Source organism: Parus major, chromosome 2, assembly GCF_001522545.3.
Source record: "Parus major isolate Abel chromosome 2, Parus_major1.1, whole genome shotgun sequence".
Taxonomy (NCBI): Eukaryota; Metazoa; Chordata; class Aves; order Passeriformes; family Paridae; genus Parus; species Parus major.
In genome coordinates this window covers 67,735,969-67,762,028 of record NC_031769.1, presented here as the reverse complement: position 1 = coordinate 67,762,028, position 26,060 = coordinate 67,735,969, and the positions used below count along the sequence as shown (strand labels likewise).

The 26,060-nt window shown below is 38.0% G+C and overlaps 1 protein-coding gene across 3 annotated transcripts in view; it reads left to right on the top strand.

Annotated features, from left to right (window-relative positions):
• Positions 1 to 26,060, top strand: part of GMDS (GDP-mannose 4,6-dehydratase) — a 410,677-nt gene that overhangs the window by 156,212 nt on the left and 228,405 nt on the right. For all 3 annotated transcript variants that reach the window (XM_015618378.3, XM_019005675.2, XM_015618377.3), the window contains exon 6: positions 613 to 717. In XM_015618378.3, coding sequence (XP_015473864.1) covers positions 613 to 717 — 105 coding nt within the window. The remainder of the gene's footprint in view (positions 1 to 612; positions 718 to 26,060) is intronic.

The window sequence follows — 26,060 nt, the reverse complement described above, 5'->3', positions numbered from 1 at the left end:
ACAAAGGGCTGTGAGGTGCCGCAGAAGTGATAAGGTTTCATATTTTTTCTTGCCTAAATGAAAGACTCCCAAGAGCTCACTTCTTCCTTCGTGAATTCATATGAAATTTGAAACACTTATTAAAGCAATGGGCATGAAGGATTTTGGTGATAAAGTTTCAAATCAATTTGAGTGTTAAGGCACCAGATTTTCACTTTTATTCCTCCAAAGTAATTTTGGTTTTGTTTTGGTTTTGGGGGTTTTTTTAATTAAGAGAGGTCACTACAGTGGCATATTTCACACGCTCTGACGGTGTCAATAATACTGTAAAAGAAAAAATGCTGTGCTTGAGTGTGTATAAGAAAACAAGTAAGAAAGTGCCCTGATGTTTCCTGGCCAGGTCAGAGGCTGCTCAGAATATAGTATTTTCCCATTCAGCTGCTGTTTATTGGGCTGATTTTTTTCCTTTCTTAATATATACAATTTAGCACATATAGGGAGCTAATCAAAGGCTAAAGCATTCTGCTGTTGAAATGTGGACTTCACCCTGCATGTGACAGAGACTTGTGTGTATGTCTGAGCTCTTTATGAGCCAAGCATTTTTATAATAACGCTTCAAAATTGTTTTTACAGGGGCAGCAAAACTGTATGCCTACTGGATTGTGGTGAACTTCAGAGAAGCCTACAATCTCTTTGCTGTGAATGGCATCCTCTTCAATCATGAGAGCCCCAGAAGAGGTTAGAAAATCCATGTAAAACTGTTTCCAGCTTTGCCTATATCTGATTGGAAAAATGGAAGGATGCATCCACAGGTTTCATTTAAACTTGCCAGAATTCTGTAGGGAAGGTGTCGTGACATGCAGCCTACTCATGGCATTTGATGCAGCCCTCCTGGCAGTCTCAGAGCCTCAGAGCTCAAGAACAGCAGCTTTCCCTTTTGAGCATCATGATCCATTTTGTAGCTCACAAACACCAAAGTTTGTGTATCTAATTTTGAGTCCCTCTTGATAATAAGTAAAGGCAAAAATGTTAATATGACACAGTAAAAAAAGCAGGTTTTCTAAACATTTATTCAGGCAACTACATAACAGATGCAATTTCAGGTGTGGCATACTTGAGATTTTAATTTGTGTATAAATGTTAAATTGAGAGGCAGAAATAATAGATGCTCCAAGTTCATAAGACTAATTAGTACAGCCTGGTATATTTTGAAAAACTTTTGAATTATGGCCCATTTGAATTATACCATTTTACAAGATAGCTTTTAACACATGGCTTTAAAATGCCTTTCAGTTTAATCCTTAATAGCAATGCAGCTTAAATTCCACTTAATCATCCGTTTTCCGCTTGCTGTACTTTATGAACAATTAATGCTGGTATTTAGTTTGAGTAAGACTCCATGGTTGATTAGAAGTCTCTTTTACAATGACAGTTTTCCTCTGCCCTTTAAGTACTGTGACTGTAGAAAACACTCTAAAATTAAACTTTAAATTAACACAGAAAACTGGATTCTCAGTGCAGATGCCTTTTATTGTGGTCTGTTTCTAAATGAAAAATTAATTCAAGTTTTACAGGAATGCAATTATATAAATTATAGCCTGGCACAAAATATAAGAATTTTAATCATACTTAAATGATACTTATATAAAACAGACCATAATTTCAACTTTGCTTAAAAGGGGGGAAAAAAAAGTAAAAAAAAAAGAGAAAAAAGGAGTCCATATGAATAGGATTTAAATATTAATTTCAGTCTTTGGGAGTTACAGCTGTGAAACCTCATCACACAGTGAGTAGGCAGCATTTACAGTAATTGGTGGTAGAAGTTGGTACATCACTTCATTGGAGCAAATGAAGCACAAGTTCAGAATTAAAGGAGAATCATATTCACTGGATTATTTCATTTAGAAGCCCTAATATTTTGCTTTGTATTAAAGAGTTTACTGAGATTTGTTCACAGAGTGCTGTAAACTAATGTTCAAGTTGCTCTGAGTTATCACTATGCAATCAAAACATTCTGACCATTGTAAGAAGTGTGGGAATATGCAAAAAAAAAAAAAAAAAATTAGCTTGGCATGATTTATAATAACTCTAAGGAGCTACAAGATGAGATGGAAATTTTATAAACATGTGTAGTGTTCCTGATGCTATTCTATAGACTTGTGCCATTTTGAAGAAGGAAAACTTCATTACTCATTGCTATTTTGATCCCTCTGATGTTTGTTCCTGCTTTAACACTACTGCAATAGGGTTTTCAATCTGAGGCCTCTTTTAAACACATTAAATGCCCCCAAAGTCTGCACTTTGAAGTCTCAGGCTGTACTTTTCACTGTGTGTGTGTGCTGGGTGGAGTTTAGGCTCTTTATGTCATGAACAGGAATCTTGTCCTAGAAATGGTTTCAGTTGTCTCTTTTTGCCTTAACAGGAGTACTTGCCATGAAAGCAGATCTAACCACAGACCAGTGTTATTTGCATAGTGTTTTTGTGGGAAAAGGCTTGGAAAACTATACAGATAAGAAAATGAAATAACAGTAGTCTTGAGATTGCTTCTTAATAGCCATTCATCACTTTCCCAATATTTTTGAAGATGGCAAAGACACTTTAGGAGGAAAAGATGGTTTAAGTGGAATTCCTAACTCCTATGCAAAGCTGGTAATATCCATGGGAGTTTTAAAATGCTTTATGGTTTAGCCTTATTTTATTCTGATTTCAAAGACTGGGAATACCTAAATAAATCAATACATATTTTCTTCCAATACTATATACTGGTATTTCAGTTGGGTTAGGGTTATAATGAATTCATCAAATACAATATGCCATTGATGGTGGTATTATTTGCATCTTGTCCACACAAAACCTTATGCCCAGGAATCAGAGAAGAGCTGAAGGTTGCAGCAACAGTGCCATTTGCTGAGATGCAGAATTGATCATTCCTGGTGGACAGTGCATATCTGAATTTTAAATCATCCTTTTGAAAATTTCTGTGAAGTTTCTTACACAAAATGTATTTATGGGAAAAAACTGTGGAGACAAACTCTAGTATTCCTTGTATCCAGGGATCCATGAAATATACTACACTGGAAGGCAATGGTAAAGATGAACAGAATGCATTTTTCATACCTTGGAGCCTGCATTGTGGGCAGTAATCAAATATAGAAATATTTGTAGTTGAAGAATGGGTATCATGTTGAAAGATGGTGAATTGCAGTTGTCTGCCAAGTTGGTCACTGATGTTGAATTGAGCAAACAATTGTAAAGAGTTTTCCTTCATGATCTGTATTGTAATGATGTGTTTGGGGTTGCTCAAAAAATCTCTCACAAAGGTATTAGCAAAAATGGTTTAAAATGAATTTATAAAAATGTGACTTAAGAAATTTTGATAGCAAGGTTCACTCTATTACTACATGGATGAAACATACAAAGGAATACTGAGTTAGAATCAATTTGGAATGATTTGCACAGAGAGTAGAAGCGCTAAACTGTAAGGGAGACTCACTGAGTCATGAAGTTGCTAAACTCCTGATGCAGCTTAGATGCAGCTAGTTCCAGTTTTAGTCTCAGACCTTTATGATTATTTATGTCTAAAAATATTAATTCTTTCATTAATTCATTAGTATTAATTTAGCATGCTATCAGCAACTTACTAAGCATCTGTTGTGAATAAGGGGTCTCTCCACTGGGATACCTCAGTCTCAGGTAAGGAATATCAAGCCTTGAGAGGAGTCCCAGATCGAGGGGAAAGGTACTGAAAAGCAGTCCACTTGCAATTTAAATAGAACTGAAACTGCATTTATCCAAAGTTTTTAGTAGAAAAGTCTTTCTGTCTCAAGTGACAACTTTGAGAGGTGTCCTAACTTAAGGTGGGGATCACTGCCACACAGGCATGCTGCCTTGCAGAGAGAGCTCAAAGGCTCATTTAGACTGTCATATAAAAGTGGTTGGCTTGTAGATGAATTAGAAATAATGAAAAAGGTATGCATGAGACCCTTTGGACCCTCAACTGTCTTTTTTTTTCACTAATTGAGTCTTGGAAAAACCACCCATTATTCATGTGTTCCTAGCATCAATGCACCCTTGTTAATCTGTCCCTTTTGAGGATTTTCTGGAGGAGTTCTTGGCCCAGCTACAGCTCAGGTGTCTACATCCTTCGGGGCCTGTACCAAAATACTGCTAGTTTGGATAAGGAGGCCAAGTGCATCTGCCACAATCCCTCTTTATATCATTCTTATATTGTAGAGCTGGGGCAGCAGTGCACAAACCTAGTGAAAATGAGAGCTGTCTAATCTCAAGAGATGCTTCCCTATAAAAGGAATTCGGGAATCTACACCTTTTCCTTCAGAATGCCAATTCTTTTTCTGAGCCTTTCCAGCTTAAACTCAGAAAGGAGCACCAGTAGTTAATCTCATGTAGCCTGTATAATAATAGGGAAGTCTGCACAGAGTTCATAAGGGTAAAGAGTGCTTAATTCTAATATGAAAGGTTTCATATTTCTCAAAATTACAAAGGCTTGAGAGAAGTGCTGGATCTGGGAACATTTGGTTTTCTACTTTTATCTTGATCTCTAAGAGAAAGACAGTAACAGGAGCACTTCTAAGATGTGACGCCATAGTGTAAAGCTGAGCACTTAAGTTTGCTGTGTGGGCTTCCTTTTAAGTATGATGTTTCATGTTCTGACAATCAGAGTGACTTTACGAGAACACCAGTGATAAATTCTAGGTTGGCTGAACCCACTGCCTGAGCCTTATATCTTAATTTGGAAATAGCACGGCATTATTAAATTCCACACGTACTTGGGTCTATACTCAAGAGATACATGTGTATGTAACAGCAGAAAATATTATCTAAAATTTAATATGAAGTAAAATTAGTGGCTATGTTAGACTAATCTTAATAAAATATACATCTACTTTGAGCCTTTCTGTAGTACTTTCCTTTCTATTATTTTCTTTTTATTATACATACTGCCTCTTATTTGATTTTCTTTTCATTTCACTTAGTCACTTTTACAGTTTTGTAAGATGAAATAGTCACTTTTTGACCAGTACATATTTTTCAGCTCACATAAATCAACACAGCTGCACTGAAGTGAGTAGGGTCGTGTTGATTTATGCCAGCTGAGGGTCTGGCATAGTACTTCCAGTAATAGTCTGGTAATGTAAGATAAGCATGACTTGCTTCCTTTGGGGAAAAGATCTGTATTAGCAGTATACTTTGTTAAAGCTAATTTCTCCAGTTACTTTTGTCCATTTTATCCAGGTATAGCTCAAGAGTTTCCTGATTTATGGTCATGTCAAGGTGAATGGGATCTTCCATTTCTGAAGCTTATTTATTGTCTAAGTTTGACATGAGCTGAAAAGCAATGTGCTCTATAGCAGCTACAGGCAGTCTCTGTATTCAAAAATGAGCAAACAAAAAACTTTTCCAGAACAGTGTTTGGTTTTTTTCCCCTCCCCCTCAAAACAATATTATGGGATACCGAATGGGGGAGGTGGTGGCTATCAAGTTGATGGTGGTAGTTGAACATGTCTCCCAGTATTACCAGTGTGGAATTGTTTTCCCTATAGCAATATTGGAAAAGATATTTCTATTCAGTGACATAATAGTTTTGACAGTGGAAGAGTGAGGCAATTAGCAAGTCTAGTTTTCAGGAAAGCTGGGGCTTGATCCAAACCTTTTTTACTTCACTGGAAAGATTCCTGTTCTTTTGTTGGGCTCTGGATCTCACTAATACCTCCTTTTCTGAGTGGGAAAGCAAACTGCTTGTTGACAGTGTGATTTGTTTCATCCCAGACAAGCTCTTACTGTTGTCTGTCTTCGGTTCTGTGTAAGAAGTTGTCTCAGGTTTACAAGATGTGCCTTTGGATGTCTGAGATAACTTTCTGATCTGGTTAACCACTTCATTGCTTGCCTCATCTGATCTTAATCTGCCAAGATGTACAAACATGTACAGCATGTTTCCTGACACAATGCAACAAAAGTTTTGTTGGGTTTTTGTTGGGTTTTTTCCCCCCTAAGTAATACTTTGCCTCCACACATGACATCATTGTGTAGATCATTCAGTAGGGAAATTTTTGTGTGTCTGATACCAACTCTGGTAAAGCAGTTGTCATCAGACCCTTGCTGTATAGCCAGAGGGAAAGGATACAACTGCTCATTTCTGTGATCTCTTTCAGCCAGGGTGGAAGTGGCTGAAATGGTATTAGATTGCAGGCTGAATGTTGTCAAAGCACACGTATTAAGATTAAAATGAAAAGAAATCACATCTTAAATAGAATGGGGAGTGTTCTTCGCCCTTATTGTGCATCTGGGTCTCAGGTTTGCCAGGGAGAAGAGGGTAAGAGTTTTCCCTACTCACTGTAAATATGTCTGTGTGTCTTTTCATTTTATGATTTTTGTTGTTACCTTTTTTTTTTTTAAATCAGCTTTTAGTCTCCTTTTTGCCTCTATTTCACAGAGAAGCCAGAAGCAGATGGTGACATCTGCTACTGACTTTCACAAGAAATCTGTGCAATTCCTACTGTAGCAGCTGCTCTTCCCTATCTACTGTATAGAGATGTAGTCAACATCTGCCAGATTTCCCTTTCTCATGTCTGTGGCTGGAGACTAATTGCTAATCTCTTAAAACACTTTCAGTGCAAGAGAATCTTGGTCAACCTAGTACCACTGGAAATACTAAGGGCTTTTCCTGGTGCTTTTTTTTGGTAAATTGAGGCCTGTGAAAGACATAAGTGTGTAAAATTTTCAGTGCAAAGCTTCGTGTCCTTCATTTAATGCAAAATTTCCAAACCCATGAGTATATCTAAATCGAAAAAGTCAGCAAAGTACTGCTTGTGACTCCTGCTCCTTGCCGGATGAGAGGCATACACGCTGGCTGGTGTCATCAGGGACCGTGTGCCTTGCACATTGAAAACTTGATGGCAAGGTACCATGGCCAATGTAAAAGGACTTACTCAGACATTTGTGTGCTTGAGAGCAGCCAAGATCATTTCATGCTTTTTAGTTTGCGTGTTCCAACAGAGAAAGCATGCAGTGTCCTGGAGACATGCATTCTTACTGGCTTTTTCTCCCTGCTGCGAGACTGATCCTGCTAAGTGATCCATGCAGGTGTTCCCTTATCTACACATGCAGTCAGACATCACTGGGGATAAATGTGGGCATTAGGGTCTACTTGCACAAATGGATTTGCAGCAATATTGACTGTAATAATAGAAAATTTCCAGGTAATACCTTTCCTTTTTTTTACCTAAGTACATGTGTTTTCCCCTTGCAAAAAAAAGTGGTGTTACAAGAGAAGTAAATTCAGTTAATTATGATGATGTTGAACTTGCTACTGACCAAATAATACAGTTCAGAGCACATCAAAATATGTGGAGATTTTTTTGTCTGGTTCTTATGTTGCTAATAAGCCATATTAACCTTGCATTTCTAGTGCCACTTCCCTAGTGCTGGCCAACATTAAGATAAGAAGGTAGTGTGACCATACCAAAAATATTAGTGGGTTTCCCTTCATTAAATGGTGTTTTAAAAACAGTACTAGACATCTGTACTGGACATCTGAAATAAGTACTGGAGTGTGAGACCATTTCTGCATGCCCTTAGTTTTGGACATCCAGGTAATCCAGGTCAGTGCTGTAGAACATGTACATGAAACTGAATTGGGATATAAAAAAGATATTTTTCAAAAGTGACTCATTGATAAAGATACTGTGTTGAACAGTCTGACTACTGAAATCTTTTTGAGTCGGTCTTTGCAACAACAGTTTGTGGTAATATTTACCACCTCTTGTTTTTTGTTATTTTTTCAGTCTCAAAGTGGACCTGATTCATTTCTATCTGATGTAATTTTCTGGGGTCTATCACCAGTTTATCTAGGTAGTTATGGATATTTCTTGTACAAAAAATAACTAATTTTTTGCCTGTGGGTTTAGATTTTTTGGAACAGCTGCATTCACAACTCAGATCTCTCCTTGAGCAACTTATTATCTTATCAGAAGCATCTTTCCATCATTAAATCATACGCTCCCTTGTGGCTTATACTGTGTTGAGAAGAAAGTAGATTACAAGTTTTGCTATCTTCCATGATTGATTTAAACATTACTTAATCTAAAAAAAAAAAAAAGGGGGGACAGAGTATCCCTACAATTTACAAAATGTCAAAACTATTAAATTTAAAAAACTTTGCCAAGTAATTCTTAACATTTCTCAAGTTACACTGACGTCTATCAGTGTTACTTTCTCAAACTAAAACTTGTAGACTTTGTTTTCTCAAATATCAGGCAAAAACTCAAATAAAGTGCTATGAAATGTATGAAAGTCAGAAATGGGAAATGAAGTGACAGAGTATGTATCTCACCTGTAGTGTTCTTATTATTCTTAGCCTTCATTAATGCACAAACTTTTAGCAGGATTTTGAGAAATAATGTGTTTTATGAGCCTATTCCTCTATTTTTTCCCTTTGTTACATTTATTTTTCCTCAGAGAAAGCACAATGGAAAATGTGACCATCATGCTGTTCTTGTGTATGTATAAATGAGAAGTGAAATACAAGCAACATCTGTGAGATTTGCACCTTGCATTTTACAAATTAGCTTAAAGTGAATGCAGAGTTTGCAGGAGGTCAGAAGAACAGAACTGGTTTCAGCCAGAAGTTCATTTAACCAACTTGTCCCATTGCTGGAACATGAGGGGAGAGTATAGGAGACAGCATGGTTACAGTGTGGTCATCTCAGACCCTGGCAGCTAATGGTAAGAGACCACACCTGAAAGATGCACCCCAGTCCACTGCTTGTCCATTCCAGGGCTCTGTGGGAATGCACTCCAAGCTGCTGCATGTGAGACCCTCTCTGAAGGAAACTACCTCATCTGGGGGACACCACCTCCTCTGAATGCATGGTTAAATCATAGTTCAGTGGTACCCAGAGCCTAGGACAAGAGAGCATACTGCAGGTTACAGTTTTCCCAGATGTGGGGACTCAGCCATGGCCAACCTGTTCTGTATTTCTTGCTTTTTTCAAGAAATTCCTTGGGCCATTGTTGCTTGCATTTGCATCTACATGATTATTTTGTTCTGTTGTGTTTCATTAAATATCATTGTATTCTGAAGTAGAGGCAAGAAAGGAAAAAAAATCACAAAAAAGAGCAAAGGTCCCATCACTATTGCAAGAGATGTTGCATAAATGAATCTATCTTACATTGCTGATATTCTTTAAGTAATGAATGTTTAGTATTTTAGTCATTGTTGTCATATTAATGATTTCTTAAACTTCTGAAGACCTGTGTCTTATTATAATTGAAATTCTGTCAAATATATACATTTTTCATGTGATATATTAGTGTACTGCTTTGTCTTCTTCCTGCTGTGTAATCCAACATCAGTGTTCCCCTGAGACTTTGTCCTAGTTTAGGGCAAATTTGGGAGAAAAACTCCAAATGGGGGTTCCCTCCCTTACTATGAAGTAAAAAACATTAGAAATTGCTTACAGCTCATCTTCAGAGTCCTGGGTATCCCTGCAAAGATGTTAAGTATGTGACTCTGTAGGCCTCAATCCACAACCTTCAAATTTTGGGCATCATCTACCAGGTGCAGAAAGTTGAAAGCCTGGCGATACTCTCAGCCTCTAGGCATGGAGTGACTGGCTCATCTTAGTACCTGAAACATTTTCTCAGCAGTGTGCATCCTGTTTTCCCTAAAATAGCCCTCCGAAGGGTTGAAAATTCCCTCTACTTAGTCATGCATAATTTAAAAAACAATTTAAAGTAAAAGTAAATCTGTTGAAAGTGCATGTTGTTTCAGAAGATTACTTGAAATCAACCCACTGAGGCATTTCAGATACAGGAGACTGGGCAGGAGACATTAATTCACAATAAACCACTTTCACGATTAGTGGTTCAAAAAACACTGCAGAAGGAAATGTCAACTGATTATTCCTCAACAAAGTTAGAAGGATTCATCAAAAACAAGTGAGAAATACAATGTCATTGGGTGTCACCTCTGGCAAGATTCATCATGCAGTGGGATTTTATAGCAATTGTAGGAAGGTAAGATGCTTTATCTGAGAGAAGATTAGTGCATTTGGTCAGAAATTGCTTTGAACTTAGGAACAGTTTTCTTTTTCTGTCTTGATTTCACTCAGTGTTTCACTTACAGTTCCTAGAAATGTGTTTAAAAATAAGAAGCACGGACAAACCACGCGGACAAATGTTGCATGTGTGGGTAGTTTGATTTCAGACCATTACAAGCATTATGTACTTTCTGGGGATGCACAGAAGTTTTACATTTATGAGCATATCCTGTTGTCACTGAATAGCTGAAAATCCCAAGAGCTGGCAGACTGCTGAATTTTTCCAGTTTTATTCATCTAACTGCAAGTATTTTTGAAGAGATTTTAACCTCTGTTACAAGGAGTTATAGCAGTGTACATGCTGTCAGCTACATGTGTTTCCCACACTGTTGATGTTTACACACCTTGCCAACCATGTTAAAATATTTCCTTTTCAAGGATTTGCCTTTCTTAGACTCTTAAAATTTAATTATGTTCTATTTAATTGTTAGGCAATGACTGGCAAATGAAAGCTATGGCCCAAAGCATTGTAATAAAACCAGATACCTGATGCTATTTAGATGTTGCAATATCAGTTGCATATTTTGATCTGTAAGGGTGTATCTCACCCCTGTAGAATGATAGCTGTTAAGACAGAGACTTAGTAGATTTCCCATGAAACCCTTAAGGGTTGCTCTTTGGTACAGGAAAACAAACCCAAGCCAAGAGACAGAACATAGTATCATGTTTTCTCTACTTTCTCTGAATTTTTTGCCCTAGGACATGTGACTTTGAGAATGACTGCCATAGAAATGTTGCAGGAATACCGATGGATTTTTTTATTTTTGAAGCCAAGTCCCTGATTTCATTATATTATATGTGAATAGGCTTCTAAGTAGTAAAGAATTATCCAGTAAAGCAACTCAGACCTTCAGTTTACATCCTTTTTCTTTCTTCTCCTCATTTATATTGCAATTCTTACATTAAAAGAGATCGAAGGTGTTTATTCATTGCTTCAATATCCATCAGTAAATAGGTGGATTGAGAGTATTTGTCAAAATTTTAAAAAATCTTATAGTAATTGCAGGTGTAGGCAATGCAAAGCTGCAAAAATCTTGAGCTCCTTGTGGAATTTAGACTAATCCAGAAGATGTGAGAAAAACATCAGTAACACTCAGAAATATTTTATGTTCAATTTCCTTTTCAGAAATCTTGAAACATTTGCTTTTTTAAGTTACAAATCCTATTTGTGCATTCTTGCTTACACCTTTCTCTTCTCAGCCCCGCCTCATGCCCATATAGTGAGTCATTGGTAGGCATGTGTGCATCCATTAGGGATACTTGTGTTGTGTCCTTCACTCTGTGCTCTCACACTGAATTTCTATTTGCTGCAGACTGTAAAAATAACCACCAGGATCTTTTGTTACCATTACTGCATTGCTTCAAGATAAATGGAGACACTGGGCATTTCCCAAGGTCAGGAAGAGTTCTTCAACTTTCCCAATTTTATGTAATTCTTGAAAATGGAGTAAACTGGAAATTACCTATGGTCTTAAAAACTTTGTTGGTTTGGGATGGCACTGGTACTGTACTTCATTTTAAACATTTCATTTTAATATTAAACTTCATTTTAACATTTAACTGAAGTGCCATTGAATGTAAAGTCAACCCTGTGACCAGAACAGGCATTGAGCAAATACTCTTTTTTTTATTCCCCTGCTGTTTGTTTTTGTATGTATTGCATGTATCTGCCATTAAAAATCAGGCATCAGGCCAGTAGTTGCTAATTTTTGTGTGTTTTTCAACCAGGATGTGTCTTCCTCTTCTGAAGTCTTGACCTGTTAGGAAAAATGGGGGAATGGGATGGACTTGTGCTCATGCTTTAGGGGGTAAAGCATCCACAATTTGTGCATTATGGACAAATCTCTCACCTTTGAATGGTCAAAAAGTACACAGTGGATGTGCTTCTCCTTTTTGGAATAGTTGCTCTGTGCCCTGAGCCACAATCTGTCCAGATGGGCTGCAGCTTACAGGTAGTGATGTGAATCATCTGAATTTTGCTGCAAATTACATGTGCTGTTTGGGACTTCCATAAAAATAAGTTTAAAAAAAAGAGTGCAGTACATATACAATTGTTTTATTTTTAGCATATTTCATGATCCCAGTAGATCTTGCAATATTGATGAAAAACAGGACAAGATTGGTGTAACAGTAGCTAAATCAGGGAACTTGAAAGCTTGACTTCATGTAACAGCAGTAGGCAAGTGCTACCTTTCCCACCTAATTCTGGAAGTGCTGGTGTTACTAAAGAACTGGCATCAGTTTTTGTTGTGCTGGTGAATCCAAGGTCTGTTGCCAAAATGGTGTCAGAAAAGTGTAAGCCTGTGAATAACAGGTCATTATTAAATTTTTGCTATGTCTCATGATGGTGCTTTTCTTAAGAAAAGCATCATAATCTTAAATTGCACTTAAAGAAGCTCTTTGTTTTGAAATCATGGGATGAAGCAATTCTGGGTTTGATTTCATTAGCATGCTGCAGTTATTGCACAACTCTGGTCTACTTGCAAGTAATTTAAGTGTCTCCTGTCACTTTGGTTCTACAGGTTCGTTGTGGGTTTGGTGGTGTGGTGATATCATCTGGTTTACCATCACATTTACAGACAGTGATAACCAGGCATCAACACCCATGAAGAAACCCACAGAGTCATCAGGGAATGTTCATTCATTTTTTCCAAAACTATGTATGTGTGTGAGTGCATGGATGATGCTTGAAAATGGCTGCCTGCACATGAAAGTCTGATGAAAGAATTTGTGTGTCCAGTAAAATTTTCTGTAAAAGAATAAACCAAAAGTTTCCTTACTGAAAATGTATGTGAGGGTTCAGTCAAACTCAATGTTTTTTCTTCTGGTTAAAATCTGATAATATTTAATACAAAAGGCTTGGGATTCAGCAAACAAAATCGGAGAGATTTAACACTTTTAAAAATATACTTTTCCTTGAGACTATTGAAATGCAAAAAATTAGAACATTAATCCTCAATAGGTTAACAGAAATGCCTCTTATTTTTCTGTAGCCTGTCAGGAAAGAAATACTTATGCAGCCACATGATGAAGTAAGTTATTTTTTAATAAAAATCTCAGTTGTTTTTATCTGATTTTCAAACCTCCTGTTTAGTGACAAGAACATTCAGATTTCTCAAAGCCCTGGGCGTCTTGCATATTTTAAAGATGCTTCACAGAGAGCTTTTAAGATATAATATTAGTACTTTTAAGAGGTCCTTATAATTCTCTGCTTCTAAAGCAGAACTTCCCAGCTATGTACTGATGTAAATGACAGCTATCTTGAAATATTAGCTTAGCCTCATTTCCATTTTACTCTACAATAATGTTTGTGGGAGACACTGCTAAGATTAATATAATTCATTTTAAAAATTAGAGAAAAAACATGTTGCCTGTACACAATTGTTTTTTCTGGACCTGTGGTGCTTGAAAAATCCCAATAACTAAAAAACAAAAACAAGTAAAACAGCATGAAAATTCTTTGGTTTGGATCTGATTTTTCTTAGACTGACAAGTCTGTTCAGTTTGGCCAGATCAATAATTATTTATCTGCCTTGGTACTTCTGAGTTAGTTCAAGCTGAAAACTTTTTAAATATAAATTTAGGTGGTTAGGGAACGTCCTCTGAAAATTCTCAGTTAATTATTCTGATCCAATAATCAGCTATTTTTTTCTTGGTTCAGTTCTGCATTAGGGTAAGCAAAGAATTTGGTTCAGGTAACAGCTGTGGTTCAGTTACCATTTTATATGGAAATTATCTGTACTGGTTTGGTATTAGGCTAAAGCAGTTTGGAGAGAGTTTGTGTTTGTGTCTAGAGCTACATGACTGTCTCTAAGGAAATCAAGGAAATATGGGTAAAAAAAGAAGTAAAAGCAAATTATATAAAATCTGACTTTTGAATCTGCATTTTTATAACCTTACTATAGAAAATGGATAGAGAGTACTTTGTTTTGAATCAAATACTGTTTACTTAATTCCATTGAAACTCTTAAGAATAACTTAAAATTTATTTTCATAAGCCAGTCTGTCTATAGCCCTTGCTACTTTTAAATTCTTCAGAAAATATTCTTTTTCATATTTAAGTTTATTATTTCTGTATAATTACTCAAATTTTCTTTTTCAGGAGCTTGTTTTGGGTTCTCTTTTAAATTGGTAGACAGATTAGAGGACACTAGTGGCTTCTTTACCAACCTCTTCTAGGCTATGCAGAAAAATTACTAAGAAATATGATTTTTTCTGACCTGCTAAAGTGTAACTATTTTAAAAGAAACCAGTGGGTTGAGTGTTTAAAGATTTAGTATCCTTTTATCCATATGTACTTTTAAAGTGTGGATTTGTATTAATTGATATGCCAGAGTTCAGCTGCATTAGGCTTCTGCACAGTTGTGATGCTCAGCAGATCAAGAGATGCTGTTACAGAGTTTATTCCATTCCCTTTTCCAGAATGGTGCCATGAGCACTGCTAGTGCTGTGCATGGACATAGGAAGAAAAAAAAACCAGTGGTCAGAACCATGCAGAGACTGCAAAAAGGACATGACATCCCATTTTTGTTTGAAAGTCTTTCCTGAAACCCTACCTGAACACCAATCCTGCATGTTAATTCACATCTCTGTCCTTCAGGCTCTGTTCTGCTGATTCTTGACCCTGTGGGCTTTAAAATAAGTGTCTCTGAGGAGAAGAGTCCCTATTTTTTCAGGGGGGGCTTGGAAAAAGCTTCATGAGAATATCACTTACCTTTGGCTTATTATTTCTTTAGGTTACTTCCATAGGAGACAAGGTTAAATCTATTGTTGTTGACTTGCCAGTCACATGACATAAAAAATATGTGCAGCTGCTTAAATTTGAATTGAAATAGCCTTGGAAAAGATGGGGGCTCCCTCTCAGATGAAATAACATGTATGTCCAAGAAAATCATAAATAAGCTGTTGGGGGTTTTTTGGTATCTATCTCTCATCATAATAATTACCAAAGTGTTTACTCACAGGTGCAAAATACTTAGAGAGCCTCCTTAATCTCCAATTATTGTTGCCCTCTCATCTTGACCTCTCTTGAAGTGTTTTATAAACAATTTAAAGAATAAATGAAGTATTAGAAACAGTTATTATAGAGCAGGCAAAGTTATTTGCTTTCTTTGAGTGAAGGGATATAATTTATAAAGGACTGATTACACTCATCTGTTTTCTGGGTAGCCTGTAAGTTTACTTTACCATGGCAAGGCAGAATAACAGAGAAATTGTGTCATGGGAGCCAAGTAAGATATTGTAGCAGTAGGAAATCCAATTGCCTTGTTTTACAGCCATTTGTCTCGTCCGTTGTTTCTGTCAAATGATCATTTGAATCAAAAGCATTTAAAGAGATTTTCTTCCTCTGCCGTAATGAGAACAACAGAGACTTTTATGCTGCAGGACATTCCTACTAGGTCTTTCCTCCTCTAACATGGCTACCTGCCAGTCCTTGTTATTACTGAAAGTTGCTTCATTTAATACATTTTATAAAGTGTCTCTGCTTGGCTTCGTGGCTGTCACTGAGGTTATGAGTCAAGAAGGAGAATGGGAATGGGAACTGTGATTCAGCAAGGCTTAGCAGCAGAGAAGTTAAAACTGAGAATGTTGGTGGGTAGCTTATTACTTCAAACCTACTCTTTTTCAAGATATGTGTTTGAATTGAAAGAAAAATACAGTGGAAAGCATGTTTGATCTCTTTTCCTTACTCATTTTACCACATTGCTTCTGTCTTGCTTACTAATCAGAGGTTGGTGTCAAGGTTCTTTGACTCCAACCCTCAAAAAGAAGGGCCCTGTCTTGAAGGGAGCAGCCTAAGAGTTTCAGAAGCTTCCTCTGTAAGTCTGCAAGCCATTCCCACCTCTGCTGTGCGCTTCTGTCAAGCAGGGATCACATGAGGGTCCTGGAATCATCAAAACAACACAGCCTGTTGGCTCCAACACAGCTGGAGCTGGGGAAAAGATGCCTGTTGCTCTTCTCTTACATGGCTTTTTTCTGTCTCTTTCCTGATCTCCCTGTGAGGCAGACAGAGTGGAGGCAGTAGAGCAGCAGGGAAGAAGAAAGGGTGACAGTGATTGTCTATTCCACATCAGAGGACAATTTTGTAGTGTCCCTTTGCAATTAGAAGAACATTTGTCAACGCTGATGTCTGCCATCCATAGTTCTGCAGCCCCTGGAGAAGCTTATCTTATCAAAGTGCCTTTTTTTTTCTAAATGGATAGAAGAGAAGACACTGTCATTTCCAAGATCAGTATTTGAGTGAAGAAATAGGGCAGGATGTTGTTGTAGACACATATATACAATTACATCTTTATTTCTAGTACTTCTGGCAGTAGAAAAGAAGGATGGAGAGATACATTAATAACAGGTGGTTGTTGTCAGCAGAATAAGACTCAAAAATCCTACAGTAACTCTGTATCCTATAGTAATTTTCTTGCTGGTCTAACACTCTTAAAAATATACCTTAGCAGTTCTAAGATGCTTCTGAAATATTCCGTAGCTTTTAGAGTCAGAATTTTGAAAGTCAGTAAGTCTGTGTGTACACATTTGATATTTAATCACTGGGAGGGTTGGGGCCCTTAGAGAGAAGAGTGTGATCAGAGGAAATCAGAGTTTGAGATTGATTCTTCGCCTGCTGCATCTGGAGCCTAGTGGGGGTGCTCTGGGGAACAAATGTAGATTTGGCTTTAGCTCAAGGGAGGTCCCCTGTCATGAGATGACATATGAAGGTTATGCATATAAGTACCAAACCCTTGCACTCCCATACTGTGCAGCATTTCACAGCCAAGAGATAAACAGATTGTAGCTGTTTTAAAATAACAGCCATGTTTTTTTTCTCTGATTATCTCTGTTTGCTGGGCTATTAGGTTCCTTTTGTTTACTCCTTCCTTGAGTCAACTCCCAGGTCGGTCTGTCTTGTAAATTGGGTATGATACTTTCTGCCAGATATCACTTGTACCTGAAATGTTGGGCACTGTAGACTTTCTTTTAAAACTCTCATGAGTAATTGCCAAAAGGTCGTAGCTACAGTGTCCCAAACAAATGCACGTTATGAATGGTCCTCTTTTTTAGCCTACTTTTCCTTTAAACATGCCTGTTGGGTTTTGAGTACCTGCAGTTAAATGGTGTTGCTTTTGGCAGGGCTTGGTGAGCAAATGAGGCATAATCTCTCTGATCTCAGTAGTCTGGTCAGTCAGCCATGACATTCTCAGTGTCTTTTCTTTCTACACCCTGTCTGAACAGAGCCATAGCCCAGGCAGCTCTCAGTGGGGTTGCCAAAGATTACCATGTGCAGTGAAGCAGCAGATGGCAGGACAGTGGAAAATATGCAGTCCCAATCCCTGGGTTCACGTGGGGTTCAGGGTTAAATTTCAGTGATTTCCCTCTCTGCTCCTCAAGCCTGTCAATAAACTGCCCTTCGAGAGATGAACTCTTTAGTGTGCTTTGGGAAACTATTTAAAGTTCAGTTTTGTCCAGTTTTGGAAGTGTGTTCTAGACTGAAGCAGAAAATTTAAGCATTCTGTGGTTACAGCAGTTGAAGTCTGCCTCAACTTAGTGTGGGCATAAAAAACGAGCTATATATGAATATGCCCTGAAAACTATGAAAGGAGGGTAAAAGGAGCTTTACAAATTTGATTGGCTAATAAATTGTGTAATGAATGAAGGGTGTCTCCACAAACTTAAATTTGTGCCTATATGTTTTGATAAAGCCCTTGTTTGCGCTTTTGATTTTTCTCCCCACAGGCTCCCTCTTCCTTATTACTTGCATGGGATGGAGAGTTCTCACTGGAATGACCCAATGTTCAGTCCTGGGGCAGGGGAATGTGGAATGGTGGGCAGAGAACAGGAAAAAACATTCTTTTACAGCAGATTTATTTACTTTATTGAGTGATTTCACCCCTTTTTGATTCTTCCAGAGTACTTCTATCTCATTGTTTCACAAATATCAAGATATTTAACTTTCCCAAATTCTTGTAAAATTTTGGCATTTTACCTTCATTTGTGGGGAGGGGAGGAAATAAAAGCATGAAAAACAAAAAAACTAAGTCTACTTTGCTTGACTGATTAGTTCATGTTCAGAATAAAACTCTCATCTGTTTCCACCTTGAGCCTTGGTAACAAGCACATAGAGGAATATGTGTCAGTGACTAACTGGGAACCTGGATTTAAGTGACTTTCTGAGCACCCTTTCAGATTTTGCACAAGAACCAGGCTTTTGCTCATTTTCCTGTCACAGCATTAATCAGACTGAACTGTGAATCTATAATTTTTTTCTCTGAAGCTCTTTACCTTCAGTTGGCTTCAGGCTCCATAGGACCTCGTCACACAACAGCAATTTTTACTCTTAGAACAAGTCTGTTCTCCAGACAGGGGGCTATCCTATTAGGAAAAGGATTACAGTGTGATATCTAGAGATGTTCAGTAAAATTGTATCATTGTGCATTCAGAAACAACACTGAAACACATAATCCTAAATTTTGGTTCTAGGATTTACGGCTTTGTCCTGAGTATGTACAGAACGTGTGCGTGTGCATGCGTGTTTTTCTGTGCTGCATGCACGGCTACCTATGGGGATATTAAAATGATGTGAAAGGTCCCACTAAAAATACAAAGCCAGGAAATTCAGAATTGGGCTAACTTTCTGTCCTGGTTTCACCCCATTGTGTTCAAGTATTGTAGACATCTCAGAACAGCAGGTGATCTGACTGCCTCTTGTGTTGCTAGAGGAAGTATAAACTAACTTAAATGGGAAATATCACAAAAACAGGATAACAATGAATTTCAGGAGTCCACAGAGGAAGAAGTGTTCTTAAAAATACTGTTATTAAAACAGTAGTGAGCATGACAAGCTGAATGGTGGTAAATGGATGTATTATATAGACACTGATTTTTTTGCTATTGAATCACTTTCCAAATGTTTTGTTTCATATTTTCTCGTGCAAAACTTTTGTGGTGACTGGATGTTAATGGTGGTGTGTTTAATTTTGGCCTCTTCTTTGTAAATTTAAGTAATCTGACTTCAGCGAAACTGCACCAATTTATCTTGCCAGAAAGCTGAGTTCTCTGTGTTTATAGCTGCACATTTATTTTTATTTTTAATTATGCTAGAGAAACTCTATTCCCACAGAGAAAGAATTCAGGAGTGGACTTCAGTTTCAGTGGCAACATTAGTAAAAAGGAATATTCATTGAAATGTGTGTACATTTCAAGAAGCTGTTAGAATTTCACTCAATGATTGTGTTTAAAATATTTTCTCACTACATAAGGGTCCGTTTCTTTTTTCGGTGCCTTATTCATTTTAGAGTGAAAATTAACAATATGCCCAGGCTTTGTCCCAGAGGGCAGTTTGCTCTCAGCAATGGTTTTTATGCAACCTCCTGACATACCCTTTCTGCCTGTGGGAGAGCTGCCGCTCTGTCTGGTTTCCAGTTCGGAGCTTGGGTGTGGAAGCTGTAGCACCCTTGCTTAACTTCAGGGTCCCCTGAGAGTGATCACATCCTGCGCTGCAGTAAGGACATAGCTTTCATGGGAAGTTTAAGCAACCAGCAGTAACTACAGCTAGGTGAAATAATGTTTTTATTGGCTTTCTGAGTAGAGGAGGTCAACACAGCTAGACCAAACATGGCCAAGTCCTTTGGACCAGAAGGGACACGCTGTCTTTGTTGGCTTGTGGTCTTTCTGTTGTACTGTCATCGTGTCTCTGCCTTTTCACCCCATTCTCTTCTTAAACTTTTGGGGTTTGTGGGGGATTACTTGAGGACTGGGCTCCTCCTGCTCCTGCTTGATACAATCAATTGAAGCTTTTTTTACAGGGGTCTGTTGTTAAAACACTACATTTCGGGGTTGTTACTTTGTTTTTATCCAAAATAATGACTTCCAGGGTTGTCTTGCTTGGTCTTCAGCAGAACCACACTGGTCCCTGTGCAGAAGCAGAGCTTGGAAAATGGGGACAGCAGGGACTGGGAGAGTAGGCTGAGAGCACTGTGAGCTGGTCTTATACCCTGGGTTGCACACCAGCTTGACTGCATGCCACAGCACACAGCAGAGATTTTTATTTTGGGCTCTTAACATCTGAGCCAGGTATTTACTTGATTAGTCTGATAGGCGTCTGAAAGGGTGTCTTTAGCTGGAAGACTTCATCCTTGTAACTGTAGAACTTTGCAAGTGGTAATCTGTATATTGACTTGTTGGGATCATCAGTGGTGTTGGAGGTGTATTTCTCACCACATCCTAGCTGAGAATCCAACTATTCATAACATGGAAGATGGAAGAAAACGTAGCACCTTGCATTTTATCAACCATGTACTAGAAAAACATGTGCCTCCTTGCAGAAGCTGAGATTTTCTTCTTTTTGCTTCCCTCCAGTTCTCACTGGCCCTCACCTTGTTGCTCCTTGAAGAGCTCTTTCCGCTCGGCTGCTTCCAGCTCCCTGAAAAAATGATTCAGCTGTGATTCAGGACCCCCTCTTGGTGATTCCAGGACTTCTGAGGCAAACGGTGGTTTAATAAAATCTAAACACATTTACCAAATGATGTATTGAGGGCCTAAAGGGTGCCTCGAGGACTACCACTGTCGCAAAGCTAACCAGAAGAAAGTCCTAGGAGAAAATCGGTTGAGCAACAAAGCTCCAAAGGGAGGCACATGGATTAGGAACATCTTGAGTTATGCTGTATAAGTGTCAAACCCGTCTAGCACTGCTTTATTAGTTTGTGTGGGAGGCAAAGTTTCAAGCAAGCTGCTTGGCTGTAGCCAGACCATTTCTCTCGCTCCAAGAAAATACATCAGCACTGACTCAGCAAATTTGCCGCTGTGACTGGTTTCAAGGCTAGCTCTTGTTACAGTCTTTAACCTACAGCAAGAGTAAAGGAAAATTCTTTTTCTCCCTGACTTGAAGTGAAATGATACGTTTTATACTCAAGAAATTTGCACATTAAAAGTTAGCACAATTATGGGTCCACAGAAAGTCACGGAAAACCTGTGCAGAACTTTGTTTACATCATGACCCACCGCAAACTGGTATCCCAGCCACCTGGAGAGGTTGAGAGACCAACCAGATTTAGCCCCTCAGAGGTCAGAAGGTCCAAGAAACTGTATTAGTCAGTCATGTGTCATCAGGTAAGATTAAAAGCCTTGCCTGCTTCATCTCAAGAGAGTGTGAGGGTAAAGGCTGAACGTCTCAGCTTGAACCATCAAACAGCAACTTTTTTGATGTGCTACCGGTTGCTGAGAGGATGGAGGAGGGGAAAGACAGGGAGAAAAGGAAAGGGGTGTTAAATTCGAGAGCACAGATGTCTGAATTGTGATAGCCACTAAACAAGGAAACTTAAAATCAGGAGGTTTTGTGCAAGTTGCCTGAGATTGCAGGCTAAGTCTATTTTGTACAAGTGCTGGATTTTCCCTTTGGTTGCATACAGTTCTAGCTATTATAGCACCAATTAAGCAAAGCACGTACTTAACTACAATTGTTTACACAAGCTTTAACAATGTAAAGAGTCTGTACTGATGGGCAAGCACACTCATGTTTACCCATGGCTCACACATGCAAGGGCTTGCCTAATTCTGTGACAGCTGAAATGAGAGGTTTAATTCAATAATCTTAGTTGTACAATTTAAAAAACACAGCTTAAATGAATGTTAGAAAATCAGAGTGGCTAAAGACGTTTACCTTTGTTTTACAATGTAGTGTATATGAACTGCGATTAAAAAAACCAAAGTGAACAGTTTGGAGCAAAAGGTTAAGTTTTCTGTAAGCGAAACGCTGTTCTGTTTATGTAAGTGCCATTAGCAACATAAACTTGGGAACAGGAATAACACTTTTACATATTGTTTTCAGTATTAATGTTTGGGTTTTCCTTTATAAGAATCTTTGATGCCTCACCTTTTCCTGTTCAGTGTACAGTTCCTGAGGGGAAAATATTTTAATTTAAGAAAAATTATATGGAGGAAATATACTAAAATAGCACATGCTGGCCAACTATTATTGGTGGTATATCACCCTGTCCTTTTAACAATCCCATATGATAGCTCTGAGAAGTGTAATTAGTCCAAAATAGTGGTATTTTAATTCTGAAATCTAATAGCTTTGTGTTACACCCTACAAATGCAGATTGTCTGCTAATCAAACATCATTTTTTCACAGTCACTTTAGAGAACTGCTGCTGTGTAGTCACAGAAGTAATCCTGTCATTGTTTTTTGAGGGGTGGAAACCTATATCTGTTTGTATGCAGAGCAGTCATGAGCAATCTAAAGCCCTGATGACAGATGCCATGTGCAAAGTGAGCACCACTGAGTCACTGGGGAGCGTGGCTTGGGCTGCAGAAAATGCCACCTCTGATTCTTGTCCTTTGGTGGTGGTTGGTACGTCTCTTCCCCTGCTTCTGTGTCCCCTACTTTTTACAGGGCTTACTAGTTGTCCCCTGAGGTAGGCTTTGTGCTATCTTTTCACCCACCGGGAAAAATAAAAGTTTTCCTACTCTCTGCGATCCCCCCACATTTCTGTAACTTGTTGTTCCTCACAAGTCTGTCTCTCATTTTCCACTCAGATTATAAAAGGCAATAATTTGTGCTTCCTCCACACATAGTTCAGTGACCTCCTGTTGCCCTCAGCTGTCCAAATGTTCAGTGTGCAAGTGGATGGCGGGGCAGAGATGTTCTGGGGTTGAAGTGCATCAGCCCCCTCCACTGTGCTGCCCTCCGCTGCTGATTTCCACCTCTCAATGCCTTCATCTTTCTGCCTTAACCTCCTCATTTTTGCAATATAAAAGTATTTTAGCTGTGCATTTTCCATTATCTAACCAATGGGCACTCAGGGAATCAGTACCACGCTTCTGTTGAAAACTAATGTGCTATTGGAAAATGAGGCCAAGGAGAATTAGTGAATTTTGGCATTGTAAAGGTTATAATGTGTATCAATATATTATTAAACAAAACAATTCAGTTTATATGCTGATTGATGTCTTTGATAGTGGTATTTAAAAGAATTACTACCACATAATTTTATTTAAACCACATATTTCAAAGTAGTTCCAAATGAAGGTCACTTGTTAAAGCGGAACAATTTTATCCTCATGTTACTGGACCACTGCTTTCAGTCTGGGATCTGTGGATTTTTTGTTACCTAATTGTTTCCCAGGGGATTGATATCCTTTTAAAAAAGAATATTATCAGTAGCTTTATCTTTCCTGTTTAGAGAAAGATACATATCCATTGGAAAATAGTTTGGGGTATGTAAACTGAAAATGTTTGAAAAACACTGCAAATATATTAAAAAATCTGAGAAAACCACTACCATCAGCTATTTCTAAAATTTTAAAGAACAGAGAAAAAGATTGAGAATATTATGATGAAACAAAGTATTTTCAGCTATGCTATATAGGATTAAAATGTAAGGATTAAAGCACTATATCTTATGTTTCAGGAAATAAAATGATTTACTGCCCCAGTCAGGAAGATGTTTCCCATGCATGATTTTACAAGGAATTGCTTATGAATCATATCACCCCTATTTCATATATATTTCATTTTGCAAAAATCTGATCGTGGCCTTTATGGGAAGCTCATCCAAAGATAGCTGTATTTGCTGAGTAAAATTTGTAGGATGACAAGCAGAAGGGGGAATAAAATAACTTTTAACCATGATTTTCCCTTTATTTCCAAAAAGTGATGTTTCTACTTTGTACAATTGTTGTTGTGAGAACAATTTGCTATTTTAAATTGCGAATTAATTTGCAATTTAAATGCATGTGTGTTTAACATATATTAACTTTTACCAAAATGCAATACTGTATCAAGGTTTTGATCAAGACTCAGTTTAAAATTACGTTTAAACCCAAAATGTGGAAGGTTAATTTAAAGATCTATAACTTGATTTTTCATTTAGTTTACAATGACCAATTCAATTGGTTTACAATCCATTTGCTTTGGAATAATTATTTTTGATTTTCATCCATGTAAGGAGATTCAAGGCTTCTTCTCTTAGAAGATCTGAGTGTTGCTTTGTTTTTTTCATTTCAGCTTGTTACAAAAAATGGAAAAGGTTCTCATAGAATGGAAATGATGAGCAGTGTGGATTTTCAGGCAATCAAAACATTTTAATGAGCTCATTAAATGTATCATTTACAACACATATATGTTAAAAGAAATATGTTTCTCTGGGTTAGTAGAAGCACTAGGTACACAATGTGTTTGAGCATGTTAGGCTTCCACCAGAATCTATGCCAGAACTGCAGAAACCTGGAGGGAAAAAACCCAAAAGCTTCAACCTTCTTCTTGTTTCAGTGTCTTCAGAAACCTTTTTATCATATTTTATGCAAAATGAAGAAAAAAGGTGTTATGAGAACTTGATAGATTTTTCTAGGATTGCATCTCAGTTGACAGATAAGGACTGCTATCGAATGCTGTAAGATTGATTGTTATTTTCTGTTATTGATAGGGTTAATAATGGATTTTCTTAGGAATGCAACAACTAGTGTTTTACAGTGAGAGCAGTCTTCCTAAGGACACAGCTTTGTCATTAGTTGGGTCTTCTATGTAGTCTTGAGAGCTTGGAAAATGAGGGCTCTTTTCAAAAAGACAGATACCGCAGTAGTGGCTCTTAAAGCTGATTCATCCATTTGGTTGCCTCTTCTAAACCACAGATTCCAGAGAAAAACACCTACTTCAAACAGGCAGTTCTCCGATGATTCACAAAAGGGTGAAACCCCAGTGCTGATAAAAGGAATGGGGCAGAGACTAAGATTTATTTTTTTCTGTCTTGGGGAAATCCAGCTCTGGAACTGTAGGTGCATTAAGACCATGCCTCCTAAAGCAATAGTTTTCAATATGTATTAATGAGAGATGTGTCCAGCTTTCAAAACTACATCTTTACCAGATGTAGGCAGCATTCTTCTCAAAGGGATGAGCTGTTTTCCACCCTGAGCCAGGCAGCACAATGTGTGACAGGCCTGGGCTGGAGCACAAAAGCTATTGCATTATACCTCTGCTATTTCTTTTCATCATAGTATTGTTCCTGCAGTGGTTTGCTGACAAGTTATATGTTTTACAGATCAGGTCTGCTTGACGAGGAATCCTTGCTTTAAGTCCTGTCTAGGACAAACCGGGTTTGTAAATCAGACCTTATGGTTCCTATTGGAATGCTAACGATCTCAAAGGGAGAGTTGGGGTTTTGAAAACAAATCTAAGCTAATGCCCAGGGTTCCTGAAAGAGCTGTTAATATCATGAAACCTCTTGTTAAAGGCCTCTTTTAAAATATAAGAACTTGTCAGACCCTGCTGAACTAGGGCAGTTTGGAACTGCTGAAATGACACACAAAAGCATCCTTTGCTGGGTCTGGCCATATCTCTTCTGCCTGGCCAAGTCTTTAATGCTGCATTGCAGCAATTCCAGTGCTGCCAATAGCAATGCAAACCAGAGCGTAATGTGGCCCATCATGGTTTGGATGTATTTGCTGCATAGATAACTATGTGAGGCAGTTAGCCCAGCATGCTTGGCCCTACTGACAGGAAGAATGACTCTTATCTGGGTTACTGTAGGAAAGTGAGCTCCCAGACATTTGCCACCCACCCACACTTTGAAAAGGCGTTCAAATAAGTCAAAATACATCAACCGTGTAACAAAGTCTTGAACACTCCGCATTTATTCGTACTAGGTGTGAGCAACGAGTTGTGTTTTACAAATCCTCTCTCAACTGAGGAAGCAGTGCAGAATCAGGAGACAAATACAGGATTCTGACATCTCTTTACCACCAATCTAAGGTAGCTTCTGTCACTATCACCAACAAATTTCCAGATTAATTAGTAAGGTTAAAGCATAACAATTTAGACCTTATTCATCTGTGATAAGTGTGGCATTTTAGCTGCTTCATCATCTTGTTCTGATGAAAATCAACATAAAGGGTAAAGTGATTAACACACCAGAAGCTCTGATGATACTCTTTCTGGCAGTGAATGGCTATTTTGTGGAGAAAAGTGCTCTTGTGTGT